Source organism: Zeugodacus cucurbitae, chromosome 4, assembly GCF_028554725.1.
Source record: "Zeugodacus cucurbitae isolate PBARC_wt_2022May chromosome 4, idZeuCucr1.2, whole genome shotgun sequence".
NCBI lineage: Eukaryota > Metazoa > Arthropoda > Insecta > Diptera > Tephritidae > Zeugodacus > Zeugodacus cucurbitae.
The window spans coordinates 36,449,587-36,471,135 of NC_071669.1; the positions used below are offsets into that span (position 1 = coordinate 36,449,587).

Sequence of the window (21,549 nt, forward strand, 5' to 3'; positions counted from 1 at the left end):
GATACATGACCCCGCGTTTTGTAAAAAAAAAGTTCTTGATATTTTTCATTTTATTCATTTATTTTTGAAGAGTCCTTTTTACAAAATATTTTAAAAAGATTTTGTATATAAGCTCTCACCCAGGTTTCTTACCTATTTTTAGCTGTGTTCAGTGAAATACCACAAAAAAGCTGATATTGTTACCACCAGTTTGTATTTGGTGACACACATCTGGTATTAGTACGAACAATAGTATTGTTACTACATGTGTGTCTCGGCTATTAAGAACAATACAGTAACACCTAATTTCAGTCTTGAGGGTAAATATTAAATATTTACACATTTGAATTGGTGTTGGCAGTTGTCTCTCGGTGCCACCAAAGCCGGTGCTGACTTTTGACTATAACCTGAAACAATAGTTACCTAGTAATACGTATAGAATAGTAAATAATAGCTTACTCATTGTTTAAGCCAACGATTTATTTTGTCTAGCAATTTTATGAGAATTTACATTTCGATTTGTCTAGTATCATAATAATGAATGAATTTTTTCTTATTTTCCGATGTTGTTTTAGTAGAATATCAACAAAGGCGAAATATGTATGCCAATGAATGGTTATGACAACAAACGCTTTGCAAGTAACAAGTCAAGAATTGAGAGAGCAGCAAATCGAAGGAGATGAGCAAGTCAGCGTGTGTGTGAGTGTTTGTGATTGTTTTGCTGCCGCATTTTGTATTAATCTTTGGTTTTGCTTTTATTACCTGTTTTATTATTATCCAACTAAAGTCTGCTTCTGTCGCTTTATTTTAACACTAACAATATCTTTGTTGCCTCGTAGCTGAAGCAGTGTGTATACTGTGTTTCGAATTGAAGTAAGTAAGTAATTTAATGTATGTTCAAGTGTTCAAAGTTCAAGCACGAAAATTGTTACCTGACCATAATGATATCCAAGTTCATAATACACTCATATCATTATTAGTGCGATCGACCTAATGCATTACAATCTGATAAGCGCTTTAAGATTAAAAAAAATAATAATTTATTTCTTATAATTTATTAAAATTATATGGAATGGTACATATTCTAATATCATCAAGATTATCAGCGAAGAGAAATGTAAAAATTATTTTCAGTTAACGCTCTATAAAAAATATACTTTGTGCGAGCTACGCGATCTCGCAGGATTGAAGGAATCTGGAAGTGTCAATTCGAGTTCAATCCCTAAAGTGTCTAAAGTGATATCTTCGACTTCGGGTTTTACAAACACCCAGCTATATATGTAGATATTGTCTTCTGAGATTATTAACGTTGACTGGAAAGACTTCTGAGATTTACTTAATATAACAAAGTCGTCTTATTCTTCTTCCCTATCCTATTTTAATTCTTCGTTAATTTAAGATTTGAAAAAAATTTGAGGAAAAGCATCATTTTCTGTAGGTATACCAATAAAAAGTCTCCGTCTGCAACTGCAAAAATCTGCATGTTGAGTGGGTAGATACCAATTAATACAAGCCTTTTAAAATATTTCTGGAAGAAAATTCCATCTGGAAAGGTTGGTTAGTTAATTCGGCCACATCTGGTAACGATTGGCAATTGTACCTAAAGCATATGTAAACTTAGCGGTACAAAATAAAACACGAACATACTCATACGTATATTATGAGATTCTGACAAATTGCGACAAATTTTCTTTGAATGGAATTCCTCTACACTTGGAATTATCGCCACTTGGCTCAAATCAAATTCTTCGCATTTTAAAAAAGTAAAATGAGGAAAATTCGAACATGTAATTATATTTTATTTGCAAGGAGCTAAAACTTGATTACGACCTCTAGTTTTTGGTGTCCGATGTCTTTCTCTCTGATTGTGAAGGCGTTGGGAACGCTCAGAGTTCGACGCCATAGTGCGAGCTTGTATATTTCTAATATTTCGTTCTTCAAACCGCTGCACACGCTCCGTACTCGACTCTCAAGTGCGTACTTGGGAGGTTTTGAAATTTTGTTCAGCAAGCAGCTGCGAGCGCTCTTTACTCGACTCTCTGGCACTCGATTGCGATGCGAAGAGAATGACTTGCAAGACGATTTTCAGTTTCAGATTCTCCACAACGGAGTTTTTTCGAACCCTCACCTGGGAACTACTTCCAGAAAGTTGAGATTCTAGCAATAATTATAGCCTATGTTATTCGGAGTGAATGTAGCTATCCAATGGTGAAAGAAATCAGCACAGTAGTTTTTGAGTTTATTCATTACAAACATATATACATACAAATTTTTACTCTTTATAATATATATACATATACATCCACTAAGCTAACCTGGCTTTTGCTTTCATATATAAATAATGCGGAGCTTAAACTTGTCTAGATGTGAATCGAATACATATATAAAATTTCAAGACTATTTACATCAAATGCAAAATACTTGTGGGTAATATATGAATCCACAAAGAGTTATTTGGTAGGGCTGGTGAATTATAGTCTATAATTAACAAAATTAAAACTGAAATCGTATTGTATACACATTTGCATAAAGGTCATGCTGTAACGTAAATCGAAAACATTAAACCAAACAAGATACTTAAATAAAAGCGATACAACAATTTTAAATGGACGTGATATATGCATTAAGGGCCACCTTAAATTTAAAGAGTTTTAACATTTTATTTGGGATATAATTACAGCTTTTAATACGTGGTGGAATTAGATTTAATATTTGATATAATAATATTCCTCAAATAAAATTAAATTAGTATGTAAATTATTTTTTCTGAAACCTCTACCCTTCACTGACACATATTACTAGGGTGTGCAATAAACACCGTCATAGCTTGTCATAATTGTTAGTAATGAACGTGAAATTTATTTCGGTCTAAAAGTCTAAAAACCAAAACCGTCAAGCTTTAACTCATTACAAGCCTGCAGCCGATCGATCGCCTTATAGACTTGTGTTCGTATACACGCAATACGAAATGAAATGATTAAAGCAATAAAAGCAACAATTCCGACATGGCCCTGTGTCCATTTTTGCATGCTATTTAAGCATTCAATCCAACACACACACTCGTCGTGAATTCGAAGATCTTACAAAAAACGAGGCTTACATAAAAATGCAGGGAATGGAGTGTATGGAAAATTAAGTAACAAACGATTCGCCGTTTTAAATTACTTACGAACTGCTCAAATTGAGTGCATTAAGGTTGCTTAACAACTGGCGGGGAGACAAAGACAAGCCGGTATGCATAGCAACAAGATACAGTGGCGGGAAAAAAATATTTGTTTTTGAAAGATATTATATTGTAAGAGGTTAGGTTAAAATTTCAAAATTTGAAAAAAATTGTCTTATTAAATAGTGCAATATGGTTAAAATATTATCCAGAAATATCAAATCAATCCAAAAAAGTGATTTTTATACTCTCGCAACCTGTTGCACAGAGTATTATAGTTTTGTTAACATAAGGGTTGTTTGTGTCACCAAGAAATAAAAGAGTTAGATATGGGGTTATATATATATAAATGATCAGGATGACGAGTGGAGTTGAAATTCGGATGTCTGTCCGTCCGTCTGTCCGTCCGTGCAAGCGATAACTTGAGTAAAAATTGAGATATCTTAATGAAACTTGGAACACATGTTCCTTGGGACCGTGAGAGGATAAATAAAATCTTAGCTAAGCATTGTTGTTGACTAAGTAGTCATTTGCGTTTCACAGTCGATGCTTATTTTCTATAAAATTCTATTACAAAATACTGTTTAAAAATAACTTTGCGACGAATAAATTTAGAATCTGGGAAATGGATGGAAACAATAAAAGGATACCGAATTTCACCGCAAGCGAGTGGGGGCACCAATTGCAACTCGCAGGAAAGCATATAAACGTCATTGAATGTAAGAAATTCCAAAAAAATTTTCATCAAATAATTTTTGTTTCATTTTTTTGACAAATAAGTCAATATTCAAAACAAAAATCAGCTGTTACTTAAGCACTGCTTAAGTCTCCCATTTTCAGTACTTAAGCAGAACTTAAGTATGAACTGTAAAACGCAATATTTCTGTTTTATCTTAAGCACAACCTAAGCACTGACTGTGAAACCGGGCTTACATTTATTCAAAAATTAAAATTTTGAAATTCAAAAGTAAACAATTTTCAAACCGAAAAAATTGTTTTAAATAAATAAAAGAAAATGACGAATACTTTCTGCTTGTGCAAAACAACTTATCAATGTTTTGTGCTTCAACTGACAAATCGCAACAATTATGTGCATACATATGTATATATACGTATTCAATGGGCTTCATATTTTTCAAGATGAAAAAGAGGAAACTTTAGTATAGTATCCCCCGATTTCAGGTTGGATATGGTTGGAAAAAGAACGATCTCCAGATATTCGCATTTTAAGTTGAAAATTTCACAAATTTTATGTGGCGATTTTTCGATTATTTGACATACCCGTTTTTGACAGTGAAATAGTAAACTATTCATGTATTTGTTTACATTAACCCGTCTTTTTTAACTTGAACAATATAATATATGTATATTGATACAATTGTTTGCAATTTGTCAGTTGAAGCACAAAACATTAGTAAATTGCTTCCATGAGTTGTTTTGCCTAAGCAGAAAGTATTCGGCATTTTCTTTTATTCATTTAAAAAATATTTTTATTGGTTTGAAATTTGTTTACTTTTGAATTTCAAAATTTTAATTTTTGAATAAATGTAAGGGTTAAATCAAACATGTCAAATTCGGGTAAAAAAAATGAAATGTCATATACTTAGTTCACTTTGTTGAATACACTTTGGGCAAACTATACATTTTTCATTTTCAAACGTAGTTTTAAATGTTAAAGCCTCACATCAGTTTGGCAATTATGACACAAACTTGTGCACCTTTTGGTGCTATTAATTTCAGCGCCACTGTATGTACGCATAGCGACATAAACATAAAGCTAGGAGAAACGCGAGAGCGCTTTTGCACACCACTCACCTGGTTATCATATTATTTTCATTCGCTTTGTTTTGCTTATGTTGTTGGTTGATGTTGTTCTTATTTTCATTTTGTTTACCATAAAGCAGGGTCTTTGATTTCTTACGGCGAATGGCCATGTGACGTTCACGCGTCAAAAATTTAGGTTGCTTCCGAATCAGTATCGGTTGTATGGCGAATTCATCGCACGATTTTATTTTCGGGAACTTCTTGAGGAGTTGCGGCTTCGCGCTCTCAATACACGATGGCAGACGCATTTTGGCAAAATGCGTTTGAAGAACCAACCAACTCTTTATTATAATTTACGCAGTTGAATTGCAATTCACCGACTGCGTATACTTCACTTCGATTGTTTATTAAGCGGCCGGCTTTAAAACGCAACTGAGTTGAAATGACGAGTGCTTGGTTGCGGCGCGACGTGCAATTACGGAGGCCCCCGAAGTCGGTCAAAATGCACGATAGTTGTTATTATTTCAGTCGGTTGCGCGTAACTAATTGTTAAGTAATGTGTTTTGTCAATTTTATTTATTTATTTTATTCGTTTTATTTCTCTATTTACATATTTTTTAAATATTTGAGGGGAAGCGCAAATACGCCCCGTTATACAGAAAACAGCTCACTCTTGAAGCACTACAGTTTTTTTATTAATCGTAAAATACACATACATATACACATATATGCATATGTATATACATATTTATACTGATAAGCACAGTTCAACACTTATATTTTGCTCACATTAAACAACTGCAATCGACAATGCTTCACAATCGTCATTATTCAAATACAAATGTAAGTATGTATTGGAGAGTTTTTTAAAATCATCTCTGTTTGATTTACTCATGTGTCATATGATTGTCACTTATCTGTCACTTATCAGAGCGTAGGCGATAAGATATGCTGCACTTACTCACAAGCGAGTTAAGAAACGAAACACGAACTATTATCGCATGCTACCGAAAAGTTATATTTGCCGCGATACAAACGAGTTCCCGCTGACAAAAGCGCCAATTAGCATAAATTAGCAGAAAGTGAAAACCGAGACGCCGCTCGAACAGCTGTTCGAAAAGCGTGCTTTCGGCAGAAACAAAATAGTAATTTAACAAAGAAATGTGAGACACTGAGAATAACTTTGCAATTTGTAGATACCGCCAAATAGCCGACACGACAACATTCACTCGTAGAGAGCTTCAACTCGAGCGATATCGTCAGCTTTGATTACCACTTGAATGTCAACTGAATGAATCGAACAGCTGTTATGAGGCGGATGCTCGTCGGTTGACGAAGTGTCGAAGCCCCACTTTAATAGCCTCGTCGTGGTTTCAAAACAAAAGCACATATACTTCTGTATTTGCTTACTCAGACTCAAATGCATGCATACTGTCGTACATACATACACACGTTTGTATATACTTTAGGGTGGAGTGACTTTTCAGAAATCGCTTTTGGCAGAGCTGCTTTTTCGGCGTTGAAATTGTATTTGCTTTCGTTCGTTTCTTAGGAGATCCTCATGATTATATATTTGTATATTTCTATATATAGTTTTAAGCTCAGTATAAATTCTTCATTAACAGGCAACTCATAGTATTTTCTATTTGTTAATCTACATTACGACGACCCTAACAGTGGAAGGAGAAGGTCGACCAAACACCTAACGGTAGTGCAGCGACCTTTAATCGAAGTTACTCGCACGTTGTGCAGCAGGGCAGCTTGGTACACGTGCATTTCGTAGTTAAAAGCCAATAAAAAAGTGAACAAAAATACCCCACATCACATTGCCCACATGTGACAAGAATCAAAAGGGCGGAAGAGAGGGTTTCATTGAATTTAACCATGCTTGAATTAGTATTGCAATTGAATATAAGGCATAGACATGGTTAGATAGACAGGATTGCAAATTTTCCAACCACGACATTCAACACTGTGAAGGCACCTCATAGAGCTTTCGAGCCATATACATGATTTTTGTTTCATGGATACATATACATTACTTGCCAATATTAAAAAAAATTATTAAGAAATATCATGAGATCAATGTAAATACTTACATAGGAAACATCAATAAAACCCCTTTATAAAACTCTAATATTTGCTCAATTTCAGACTGAACATTCATTGAACGTTTCTCAAGAATCAAGTCAATTCAAATTTATCAATATTTTTAAGAAATTATACTACCAATGGGTAGTGAAATTGTAAAATAGTGTTATTCGTGTAAATATTACTTAAATGTCCCCATTAAACATATTAATTCGATACAAAAATTAAACAGAAACTGAATCATGCATCCAAGCAGTGAATAATACCTAATTAACCAATAACACTGTACAACGCTCGGCTGGCCGATGGTTAAAAGTAAAGTATTGATGCTATACATAGCTACATAAAATAATTGCAAGTACTCGTAAGAACTGAAAAAAATTAAAAAGTTTAAATTAAATAAATTTAAATTATAAGGAGAAACAGTTGAACTTTCATAACTCGAATTACCACAATCCACAAAAAAGTTTCGTTTTAGAGAGTCTTCGAGTTATAGAATGTTTCACTAAAACATACATTTTTTCAAAAAACTTTAAAATTATAAGTATAAAATTTTATGAAAATACGTTAAAACATGTGTTCTCTTATATTGTTCGTTGCAGTTTGCTATTGGTTGGCTTTTGTCGGGATACATACGGCCTTTAATTAATAAGTGTAATATCATATTTTTTGTTCGCCACCAAATTTTAAATTTTGTACTCGTATTATGCCCTGGTCGAAATGCTCGATTTATGGTGTTATGGAGATCTTCAACTTATAGAGATTCAACTGTACTTGAAAATATTCGAAGAGAATCAGAACATAACAATGTAAAGTTGTTAGTGTTTTTCCATAATAGCATGAATCAAACAATAATTTATTACTCTTACTCAGGATCAATTCCAATTATTGAGTTCCCACTCTTTTCTTATTTTAATTATTGTGGCATGATGGATAGAAGTCGAAACTTAGTATTTTAAACATATAGTATACATAAGTACTTATTCACATACTGGAAAACGGACTTTTAATAAAAACCAAATTTTTAACCATTAATTTTTATAATCTCGCAACAAAAGTTGCTACGAGAGTATTATAGTTTTGTTCACATAACGGTTGTTTGTAACACCTAAAACTAAAAGAGTTAGATATAGAGTCATATATACCAAAGAGATCAGGATGACGAGTAGATTTGAAATCCGAATGTCTGTCCGTCCGTCCGTCTGTCCGTCTGTACAAGCTTGTACTTGAGTAAAAATTAAGATATCTTGACGAAACTTGGCACAAATATTCCTTGGCACCATAAGAAGATCAAGTTCAAAAATGGGCAGAATCGGACCAATGCCACGCCCACAAAATGGCGAAAACCAAAAACACATAAAGTGTCATAACTAAGCCATAAATAAAGCTATGGAAATAAAATTTGGAATAAAGGATCGCACTAGGAGGGGGCATATTTGGATGTAATTTTTTTTGGGAAGTGGGCGTGGCCTCGCCCACAAATCGGTTATTTGTATTTAACTCGCAAAATAATAAAGCTAGATAAACCAAACTTTCAGCAGTCGGGTCTCTTACATACCCCACCACACCCCATGAAAATAGTTGAAATCGGATAATAACCACGCCCACCTCCCATACAAAGGTTAGGTTGAAAATTACTAAAAGTGGGTTAACTAACTAACGAAAAACGTCAGAAACACTAAATTTTGCAGAAGAAATAGCAGAAGGGAGCTGTACTCAGATTTTTTTACAAAATGGAAAATGTGCGTGGCATCGCCCACTTATGGGTCAAAAACCATATCTCAGGAACTGCTCGACCGATTCGAATGAAATTCGGTATATAATATTTTCTTGACACCCTGATAATACCGACAAAAAATGGGCGAAATCGGTTCACAACCACTACTACTTTCCTTATAACTCAATTTTGAAATCCATCTTATTCCTTCACTTTATAATGCAAACATAAGGAACCAATGAAGATAACAGAATAAAACTTTACACAATTAGTGCATATCATCTCTGGCTTCACTTGTGAAAAAATTGTCGAAAACGGACCATAACTTTTCAAGGCCCCAGATTTCGAACATGTTGAACTCAGCGCCTAAGGTTAAATTTTAACCGAGAATATGGGTAAATCTCTCAGATATCTTAATTTCATTTAGAGGAAATTGTTTTCTTCTAACAGTGTGTCTCTGTTCCAAAAATTATTAAAATCGGGTCATAACATTTCCATATACCTCATTGTAGGTTTTTCAAAAGTATCTTCTCCTAGCTCCCTTAGGTATATAGGTTTTTCAAAAATACGGTGAGCTTTATTCCGCATATATGTATTGGTTAAATTTCTTCAATAAATTGCGAGAGTATAAAATGTTCGGTTGCACCCGAACTTAGACTTTCCTTACTTGTTATTAATTGATTTAAGAAATTACACTCATTTACAGTTATCCTTTTACCCACGTAGTTCCTCAAGATTTCCGAATAGAAAAGAAAAGAAAGTTTTTCACAAATGTTCTCTATTAAACTTAAAATATATTCTTTATTTTTTATAAATTATATTCTTAAAGTGGCGCTTTTCATCAAAAAAATAAATAAATATAAGTGTTCTTTGGCCGATAATGAAAAAAGATAGAACATTCCAATTTATAATGTTAATTCTATTTTGATTTTATATTCTAATTAGGGATTAATAGAAGGAGGATGATACCATCGAGCAACTATTCAAATAACTCTACGAATAAACTTACTCAAATGGAGAACTACTCTTAGCGAAACGTTAATAACAGTTTGTGGACAGTGGTGAAATTGTATAAACTTACGACAAATACGGATAGCTCCGACTTGAAAACTCATAAGTAGATTGTATACGTTTCCAATAGCTCATATAAATATTAAATTTATTCTTGAATGCATCGGGATTCCAGTCCATAGTAGCACCTGTTGGCAAGGATGATTCTGCGTTGGAGTTCAAGGCTGACATTGTTATTGGTGTTAATGCTGGTGACATATTACTACAAATCTCAAAATCACAAGTGCTGGTAATTAAAGTGCATTATCTGAACTTTATCACATTAACATATGATTAAATCATCATAAATTTATAAGAGATGGAAGGGAATTCTTCCAATCCGTATATCAATCCACACTCTCGTTGATGTTCACCCCTATTGCGAGTGTCGACTGGCGACTGGGTCGATTGAGTAAAATTCAAAAATTTCTAAGGATTGAACAAATTTTGTCGACAAATAGTCGATGGTTGAGAGACCATCAGTAGTCGTTTATCTACTGCCAATCGATACATGCAATAGGGGTAGTTATATGCAAATCGATATCAAATTTATTTTTTTAAACATTTTGGAAATTCACTGAAATATTTGCAACGAAGCCGTTTGTGTATCCCAAGTAATAACCATATGTACATCAAATCACAGACGAAAGCTTAACGGATATGCTAACTACAACTATTACATAACTTGCGCGGCTGAAATCACTTGTATATGCTATTTTGTTGCGAAATAACTTAAGAGGGAAAGAGTGCATTCCATTGTGATTTAAAAATTTGATGGCATCATTGCTTATTTAATTAAAAAATAATAAAATAAATAATTGAAAGAGGTACAATATGCATTCTGTTAAATAACATGCATAGCAAAGTTTGTTGCTGTTCGCGCTGAAAAAGCAATAAACCAAACCAGATGAGTGATTAATCTCCGCTTTGACTTCGTGAAGAGAAAACACTGATATTTTAGATAACGCTGCGGCCAATTCATAAAGTCAATGGCTCAATGGCTTCAAATTAATAACAATATAAAAAATATAATAAAAAGTAAATTCCAAAGCTCTTGTCTTTTCAAAAGCAAAACATATTTTTCGCCGACGATCCCACAAGCGGCATCTCTCAACTTTCACTCGCTACAATCCATCAATCAGCGCGAATGCGAATGCGAGTATGCTTCGCAGCACAGCTGGAGCATCAATCCAGTTCATTAACATGCGAATCCAATTTCGTTCCGCAACGAATTAAGAACAAATGCATGCCAATCTTAATATTTCTGCAAATGGACCGAGAGAGGTCAATCCGCAATGATTTGGATGTCTATGGCTTCAAATAAAGAATTCGCTGTTTCATTGGAATATGTAATTTCTAACTGTACGTTATTTACGTAAGTAAGTTTTTTGCTATTTTGTTATTTTTTTAATAATCCAATCCTAACACTTTCGAAAATTTACAGACGTTCGTTGATGCGAGTGCTAGTGGCTTCCAACATTCTCCAACAGCAAAATCGGATTAAACACGTGACTCAATATTTTCACACATACATCCGTATATATGTATGTGGCCTTCGGCTAAAATAAGTGGCTCGCATTTGACTAATTAATTCCACAATCTCAATGCCTCTTAATAGCTTCAATAGGATTAGCAGTTGACACGAGCCGTATTAACAGCCCTTAAAATCAAGGCTTCAAGCGGTTCTACCCCCTATATGTTGGCGCAGGGCGGTGTTTGCGCTCGTATCTGCCGCGCCCATGGACACATTTCCAGGCCACTTGACTCTTGCTTTTGGGTTGGCACATGCACAACCACCTTGTTTGAAAAGCAGCCGTAAAACTATTTCTGTTTTGTTGAACGCATCACGTTTTTACTTTTTTTTTTATTTCTACTATATGTGCAGATATACATATGTATGTAGATATGTATCTCTGTATTTGTTTGCGCACATACAGTTCTATTATTGCTTTATTTTTGGAAAGTTTGTTTCGCATTTATTCTAGGTTGATAGGTTTCAGATCGGCATTATATCCATTTGTTCAGCTATAAATTTTGCGTACGGGAAGAAGGTGGGTCCTTGTGACATCTACTACAGCGGCCATATAAAGGAGCGCAAATTTGGTGTTGGATTTGTGGTGGGAGGGAGACTCCGTGGCAGAGTCCTGGCATTCACCCCGGTGGATGAACGTCTTGCCACAATCCGCATCAAAGCGAGGTTCTTCAACATATCGCTGATTTGCGCCCACGCCCCAACGGAAGAGAAGGACGATGTGACCAAAGATGCTTTCTATGAGCGCCTAGAACGCACCTATGAGCGCTGCCCCCGCCACGATGTCAAAATCGTGCTTGGCGATTTTAACGCCAGGGTGGGTAAAGAAGGTGTCTTTGGCACAACAGTCGGAAAATTCAGCCTCCATGACGAAACATCGCCAAACGGCCTGAGGCTGATCGACTTCGCTGGGGCCCGAAATATGGTCGTCTGTAGTACCAGATTCCAGCATAAGAAAATACATCAAGCTACCTGGCTGTCTCCTGATCGAAACACGCGGAACCAAATCGATCACGTTTTAGACGTGCGTACGCTCCGAGGACCAAATATAGACTCGGACCATTATCTGGTCGCAGCGAAGATACGCACTCGCTTCTGATCAGCAAAGAATGCCCGTCAACAAACACAAGGAAGGTTCGACGTCGAAAGGCTGCAATCGCAACAGACAGCCACGAAATACTCTACTCGACTTGCACTCCTTCTCTCTCAAAGCACTCATCAGCATCTCGGTATAAGGGAACTGTGGAACGGCATCTCAAACTCACTGCGTACCGCTGCAGCCGAAACAATTGGTTTTCGGCAACGACAAAAAACAAGCTGGTACGATGAGGAGTGCCGTCTCGCAGCGGAGAGAAAACAGACTGCCTACCTCGCAACGTTGCAAACGACCACAACACGTGCGGGATGGGATAGATACCGAGAGCTGAAGAGGGAAGCGAGACGCATCTGCAGACAAAAAAAGAAAGAGGCCGAAATGCGTGAGTACGAAGAGCTTGAGAAGCTGGCAGACAGAGGGAATGCTCGAAAATTTTATGAAAAAATGAAGCGACTTAACGAAGGTTTCAAGACCGGAGCATCCTCATGTAGAGACCAAGGTGGTAATCTGGTAATCGATGTCCAGGGCATACTGGGATTATGGAGGGAACACTTCTCCGACCTGCTGAATGGCAGTGAGAGTACAACACCAGGAGATGGCGAACCCGATCCCCCAATCGATGACGATGGAACAGATGTTCCATTACCCGACCATGAAGAAATTCGAATAGCAATTACCCGCTTGAAGAACAACAAAGCAGCGGGGGGCGATAGATTGCCGGCAGAACTATTCAAATACGGCGGCGAAGAACTGATAAGGTGCATGCATCAGCTTCTTTGCAGAATATGGTCGGAAGAAAGCATGCCTGACGATTGGAATCTCAGTGTGCTCCGCCCAATCCATAAAAAGGGAGATCCCACAATCTGCGCCAATTACCGTGGGATCAGCCTCCTAAATATCGCATACAAGGTTCTATCGAGCGTACTGTGTGAAAGACTAAAGCCCACCGTCAACGAACTGATTGGACCTTATCAGTGTGGCTTTAGACCTGGAAAATCGACAACTGACCAGATATTCACCATGCGCCAAATCTTGGAGAAGACCCGTGAAAAGAGGATCGACACACACCACCTTTTTGTCGATTTTAAAGCTGCTTTCGACAGCACGAAAAGGAGTTGCCTTTACGCCGCGATGTCTGAATTTGGTATCCCCGCAAAACTAATACGGCTGTGTAAATTGACGTTGAGCAACACCAAAAGCTCCGTCATGATTGGGAAGGACCTCTCCGAGCCGTTCGATACCAAACGAGGTTTCAGACAAGGTGACTCACTATCGTGTGACTTCTTTAACCTGATGCTGGAAAAAATTATAAGAGCTGCAGAGCTAAACCGAGAAGGTACAATCTTCTACAAGAGTGTACAGCTCCTGGCGTACGCCGATGATATTAATATCATCGGAAGCAACAACCGCGCTGTTTGTTCTGCTTTTTCCCGCATGGATAAGGAGGCGAAGCGAATGGGTCTGGAGGTGAATGAGAACAAGACGAAATATCTCCTGTCATCAAACAAACAGTCGGCGCATTCGCGTCTTGGCGCCCACGTCACTGTTGGCAGTCATAACTTCGAGGTCGTAGATAATTTCGTATACCTGGGAACCAGCATCAACAACACGAACAATGTCAGCCTCGAAATCCAGCGCAGAATAACTCTTGCCAACAGGTGCTACTTTGGACTGAGTACGCAATTGAACAGTAAAGTCCTCTCTCGACGAACCAAAATCAAGCTCTACAAGTCGCTTATCATTCCCGTTCTGCTTTACGGTGCAGAAGCTTGGACGATGTCAACATCAGATGAGACGACACTAGGAGTTTTCGAGAGGAAAATTTTGCGTAAGATTTATGGTCCTCAGAACAACGGCGAATACCGCAGACGATGGAACGATGAGCTGTACGAGTTATACGACGACATTGACATAGTTCAGCGAATAAAAAGACAGCGGCTACGCTGGCTAGGTCATGTTGTCCGAATGGACGAAAACACTCCAGCCCTGAAAGTGTTCGATGCAGTACCCGCCGGAGGAAGCCGAGGAAGGGGAAGGCCTCCACTCCGTTGGAGGGACCAGGTGGAAAGCGACCTGGTTACACTTGGGAACTCCAACTGGAGCCGAACTGCGAAGGAGAGAGAGAGGTGGCGCACTATCGTCGATTCGGCTATAACCGGCTAAACGGTTGCAACGCCAATCACATACATATAAACAATTAATTAGTAATAACTGTATATATTTACAATTTATGTATTATAAAATATGTATGTTCATGTTTATACTTATTTATGTTTAGAACACTGAAGACCTTCGATAGAATCTAGTTGATCCCCTATACTTTCGACCGTGTGCATGACCTCAAATGTTGTTATACAGGGTGGATCAAATTTAAGTTTAAGTTTGAATCGGTAACCCTCTCTGATCAGCCACTAATCATATCAAATATTGGATCGACAAATTGGAGTTAAGAAACGATTCCGTTGGGCAGACTGCAAATGATCTAACCTCTTCCAATATTCTGAGTTTTCCTCATACTATCCACACTATTTAATGATAAACACTTTTCTAAAGCAATATTTGTTCAGCGAATTAGAGAGGGAAATAGACACTTGATGACAAAAAGTGAAAAATACTCACTTCCTATGTTATAATTCATTCCCTAATGCATTTAGAAAACCCATTTGTAACATGCCATATTTTTCAAAACGTGGACTTGGAATGCGAATGACGCAAAGCGCACGCTAGCATGCCATTTGGGAGAATAAAAGCAAGTTCGAAAAACTAGTAGTAGTAGTAGTCATTAAAAAAAGGCGAACGAATTAGCTGAATTAGAATGCACATATCGTGCGCAAAGCAAACCCACAACTCCAACCTCAACAGAGCCGCTCCCATGAGATAATTTACCACACGGCTCGCACGCAAAGTGAGATCGTCAACAGTAGGGCTAACACTTCACATGCCCATCTCTGCATTAACCGTTTCCTTGAAAGGCCTTCCGCTCCTCACAACACCAACCTAGAATAAGAATCAGAATGCAAAGCGGGAAGCAGAAAAGTGTGTAAGTATATCTCACTACCTCCCTCACAGTCGCACTTCAAAGTGCGGACGGGCACATTTGCATTTTCGTGTTTACTAGTGCGTAAACAAATGAAGCGATTGTGGACTAAAAATAGCCACCGACAGTGAAGCTATCAATTTTATCAGTGTCAATGTCAGTGAAGTCGGCAAACTCGACACAATGTCGGAAATTTCATGCCAGACGCGCACTTGGCCAAGCACAAACAAAAAATACACATTTGCAAAATACACATATGCAAATGTGTGTGTGTGGGTGACGTGAACGTGCAACGCATTGCAAATTCGGTCATAGAATTCCGCGTGGCTTTGTTGCCTTATTTTTTTCAAAAGTCTTGTTTACGTTGATGTATAACACTTAGCGCAATCAGAATGAATTTCAATTGTACTCTTGATTTGTTGGTGGATCTCATGTGCAGCTGAATACAATATAATTAAAAACTGCATTAGGGCTGTTCATACGTCAGTGAAATGCACACTTTTTCGCTTAAATAGAGGATTTCAAGTAACGAGAAACTAAGCTAGAACGTAACAAACCGGATTTTTGTCATCGCCAATACTTCTTGACCATATTTGGAAGAATTAAAAACCCATTTTTTTGAAGATTAAATTCGCCAATCAGCTATTCATCTTAAAATAGCTTTGTTTCTTTACTTTGTCACACTAAAATTTACTAATGTCTACGAGGAAGATGATTAAACATCGCTTCATAAAAAGAACAAAGAAAATCTTTATAACTGAGATAAAGGGTATAAAAATACACTCAGCCCCAAGACATGTCATGCTTTCATGCTAATTACTTTACTTTTTATTAACATTTTTAACATTATATTTACAGGAAGTATTCGTACATTTCTTATGTTATCATTAGGGGTAGCTAATAAAACGGCTTAGCCGTCAAACTGAATAACTTCGAAACTTGATTGCAGAAATATTTACACTTGGCATGCGAATGATTCAAATTCATGTTTCAATCTATACTTCTATACTAAAGGGTGATTTTTTAAGAGCTTGATAACTTTTTAAAAAAAAAAAACGCATAAAATTTGCAAAATCTCATCGGTTCTTTATTTGATTGATTGGTTCATGACATTTACTTTTTGAAGATAATTTCATTTAAATGTTGACCGCGGCTGCGTCTTAGGTGGTCCATTCGGAAAGTCCAATTTTGGGCAACTTTTTCGAGCATTTCGGCCGGAATAGCCCGAATTTCTTCGGAAATGTTGTCTTCCAAAGCTGGAATAGTTGCTGGCTTATTTCTGTAGACTTTAGACTTGACGTAGCCCCACAAAAAATAGTCTAAAGGCGTTAAATCGCATGATCTTGGTGGCCAACTTACGGGTCCATTTCTTGAGATGAATTGTTCTCCGAAGTTTTCCCTCAAAATGGCCATAGAATCGCGAGCTGTGTGGCATGTAGCGCCATCTTGTTGAAACCACATGTCAACCAAGTTCAGTTCTTCCATTTTTGGCAACAAAAAGTTTGTTAGCATCGAACGATAGCGATCGCCATTCACCGTAACGTTGCGTCCAACAGCATCTTTGAAAAAATACGGTCCAATGATTCCACCAGCGTACAAACCACACCAAACAGTGCATTTTTCGGGATGCATGGGCAGTTCTTGAACGGCTTCTGGTTGCTCTTCACCCCAAATGCGGCAATTTTGCTTATTTACGTAGCCATTCAACCAGAAATGAGCCTCATCGCTGAACAAAATTTGTCGATAAAAAAGCGGATTTTCTGCCAACTTTTCTAGGGCCCATTCACTGAAAATTCGACGTTGTGGCAGATCGTTCGGCTTCAGTTCTTGCACGAGCTGTATTTTATACGGTTTTACACCAAGATCTTTGCGTAAAATCTTCCATGTGGTCGAATAACACAAACCCAATTGCTGCGAACGGCGACGAATCGACATTTCACGGTCTTCAGCCACACTCTCAGAAACAGACGCAATATTCTCTTCTGTACGCACTGTACGCATTCGTGTGGTTGGTTTAATGTCCAATAAAGTAAACTGAGTGCGAAACTTGGTCACAATCGCATTAATTGTTTGCTCACTTGGTCGATTATGTAGACCATAAATCGGACGTAAAGCGCGAAACACATTTCGAACCGAACACTGATTTTGGTAATAAAATTCAATGATTTGCAAGCGTTGCTCGTTAGTAAGTCTATTCATGATGAAATGTCAAAGCATACTGAGCATCTTTCTCTTTGACACCATGTCTGAAATCCCACGTGATCTGTCAAATACTAATGCATGAAAATCCTAACCTCAAAAAAATCACCCGTTACTATTATAAAGAGGAAAGACTTGTATGTATGTTTGTAATGAATAAACTCAAAAACTACTCTGCCGATTTCACCCCGAGTAACATAGGCTGTATTTATTGCTAGAATCTCAACTTTTTGGAAATGATTCCCAGGTGAGGGTATCAAAAAGACTCCATGATCGCAATCGCGTGCCAAAGTGTCGAATAACGAGCGCTCGCAGCTGCTTGCTGAACAAAACTCCAAAACCTTCCAAGTACGCGCTTGAGAGTCGGGTACGGAACATGTGCAGCAGCTTGAAGAACAAAATATTAGAAATATACAAGCTCTCACTAGAGCGTCGAACTCGGAGCATTCCCAACCCCTTCATATTCAGAGAGAAAGACACCGAACAACAAAGTCTAGAGGTCGTACCTACATATGTAGAGGAAAGTACATACATATGTATGGGAGAGCGGTTTGCCAGTATATTATATTTGCGAAATCTGCGACTTTGGTGGGGACATCTAATTAGAAACGAAGATAAACTATCTGATAAGGTTAATGATAATGGAGTAATGACTTTAGTTAATATACTTTAGTTAATGCATAAACCCTTTGCTCCAACACTGCCCTACATCGGTGGTGTGTTTATGTAATAAAATTCCAACAGCGTTGTTTGTACATCAAAAAGGACATTAATATTTGCCACTGACGGTTCTTTAACGTCACTCCACATATGTTCCAGTGCGTTCAAGGCAGAACAAAATGATGGCCATGCCAAAACATTTAAGTTATTTTTATGAGAAAACATTTTCTGTAACTTTGAAATGTGCCTTTTGTCGTTATCATTTGAAATTTCCGCATAGAAGGTAGATTTTTCTCAGCCCACCGCAAATTAACATTCAGTATATCAATATACCTCTCCTTATTGAAAATTGCATCAATCCCAAGAAGTGGGCAAATACTGCATCTGCAAAAACAGCGACACATACAAAAAATTTAAATTATTGTTCTCCATCAAGCACCTATCAAAAGTGTGCGTTGTAAATTAGTTGAAAACAACTGTAAGTATAAGTGGTCGATAAATATTTTTTGCAAGCTTACTTCTCGCAAATTTATTGCCGAAAAATTAAAACTAATTTTTCAAACTATTTTACGGCTGTACAGATGGGAAAGTTATTTGGTTTATGCTAAAACTAATTGAAAAAGTATTCTCTATATTTTCTTTTATATATTTCAGATATCAGCTAGACAATTTTGGAATCTTTTTTAAATAACGGCTCGTGTGAATTCACGAGATCTCTCAAAAGCGTTTACACATCGTGTTCATCAAATTAAGCTTTTATTCTTGTTCTCCATTGGCTATTTTTATACCGTTAATTGGTAATAATAGGTGTCCCGTTCATGTACGTTCGTTGTTGTTGTTATTTATGAATGTAAATAGACAATAAATTTTGCTCATGGTTAATTAACGTCATACAGAATTGCAATATGAAAATTAAAATTTGAAATTCAAATTATTTATGGCGTCTGCGCGAATCAACAGACTTTCTCAATTGAAAACAAAGAAAGAGCAACTGTTAAAATGAAAAGAGCGAAATATAGACGTATTTCAATATGTAGCTTTGAGGCTGTATGAAGATACAGATTCGCTGATGTGTGAATGACATGTATTCTTATAAACATTCGTAAACAATTTTGACCAAAAACTTGGACATCAGATTGAATAATTTAGAATTGCCTTTTCGCACAACAACATGCACTAATAAATAAGCACAGTATTTCGATTATTTTTATTAATTAATTTATTTATAATTATTGTAAAATAAACACATTGTACGAAAATTTAAATGTGATAAAATTAAAATTGAATTTCTTATACATACATACGTACACATGTTTGCAGATGTTAACACTAGTCTCAAATATTGCCGCTTTCTAATTTAAATGTATATAGTACTTTAGTTAATTAATGATTTGTTAGTACGTATATTTGAATAGAAATCAGTCGAAAGGTGTTGTCTTTTCAACGAATATGTGTATAGAATGCATGGTCATGGTGATCAAACACTATTTTATATCGGATGAGTAAACAACACATTTGCATTAACATTATTGTGTCTACAACGTAAATATCGAAAGGTCCAAAAGATAATTCTACATCATCCAATAAGTAGCTCGGAACTAGATCTCTCACCCAACTATTACTCTCTCCTACCTACCTTATATGTACTAGGTTGACCAATTAATTCGATGAGTCAGGTTGTATCAGCGTCCATTTAATGCCATTTAATGATTGTAATAAAGTATGGAATGTTTTGAAATAAATAGTGCGACTCAGTCGTAATTAAATCGTTTCCTAATTCATAATAATAGCAGTTAGCAGTAGTTTTAGCAGACCGCATTAGGAAAATGAACTTTTACCATTTCCGTTTCATAAAATCGTGCTTCGCTCGATTTGCAATTTAAAAACAACAGATTTTTATTATATTTTTTGTTTCAGTTATATTTTTCCTTCAATTCTTTTCCATTTATTTCGCACTTTTTCGCAATTCCAAACACACGTGCAATTATAGCGCTAAAATAAATAAATAATATGAGCGCACTGAGCTAAATATGTAAATATCTGCATTCGCTCGCCTAAATGGCTAGGCTATGGCTGTGTGTGTGTGAAGTATTCGCCGATGATTTGCATGTGCGACGACAAGACAAGCGATAAATTTAAATTAGCAATGATTTTTAGCTTGGATACGTATACGCCATGTGCGCCAAACCCATTACTAATTGCACGACTAGCAGTGTAATTATTGACGCGATCTTTATTTGTTGTTGTCGCTTACACATAGCACACACACATGCTCCGAGCGCATATCAATGCTGCAGAGCTGCTACTTGATTTACTCAAATTCATGTCAGATATAATTCAGTGGAATGATAAATGCCGAACGAAAAGTCGTCTAAATTTAGTTTTCATTAGCGATGCCTCCGCGAAAATAGACAGACAGACATACATACACATATATGTTCACATTTTGCAAACTAAATATTATTCCTGCATTTAAGGCCTAAGGTAATAAGTGTTGCCTAGGTGTATGCATTTAGAAAGTTGAGTTATTTCTTTGTCCGAAACAATAAAATTGATCGAGCTCAAAACTAATTTGCCCATTAAAAATTATAAATAACATAATTTATTTTAACTTCCTTTATTTATTTATAACAAAAAATTAATTAAAAAAAAGGATAAAGTATCCAAAGCAACTTTATAATAAAGAATAAAGTTATTTGGAAGCTAATAAACTTGTATCATGGAAATCAGAGTATTCGACATACCATAGCCACAGTGGTTGCATTCATAAGACAAAAATCAAAAAAATTATCACAAAATATTTTGTCTAAGTATAAACGAATTGTCCCTAAAATGACCAAATTCTTATATTATAAATTCTTATATGCGAAAAAGTTTTGCTTGAAAATCTAACGGCTCTACCTCCCATACAAAGAATATGTTGAAAACTACTAAAAGTCCTTTAATTTAGTAAGGAAAAAATATCATGCACCCAAAGCTTGGTATAAAAAATGGCGTGGCGACGCTCTCTTATGGTCAAAACCCATATCTCAGGAAGTACTCGACTAATTTCAATGAAATTTGGTTCATACATATAGGGCTCATATATTTGGCATCCCAATGATACAGTTTGAAAATGGTCGAAATCGGTTACAGCCCTTACACAGTAATTTGAAGTCCACATGATACAAATACTAAAGCAATTCAGAATCTTGTGCAAATGGTATTGCACCTTATACCCATTTTAGACGGCGGTGTTAATTCGGATTAACTGCTTTAATAG

The 21,549-nt window shown here is 36.4% G+C and overlaps 1 protein-coding gene across 3 annotated transcripts in view; it reads right to left on the reverse strand.

Moving 5' to 3' along the window:
* The window catches only part of LOC105211544 (four and a half LIM domains protein 2), a 215,092-nt gene that overhangs the window by 92,894 nt on the left and 100,649 nt on the right, over positions 1-21,549 (reverse strand). The window contains exon 1 of one of the 3 annotated variants that reach the window (XM_054230330.1): positions 4,958-6,185. The exons of the other annotated variants lie outside the window; for them this stretch is intronic. Within the exon in view, the coding sequence (XP_054086305.1) occupies positions 4,958-5,214 (257 nt within the window). The 5' untranslated portion in view covers positions 5,215-6,185. Of the gene's footprint in view, positions 1-4,957; positions 6,186-21,549 lie in introns of those variants that run through there. 3 annotated transcript variants of the gene reach the window in all.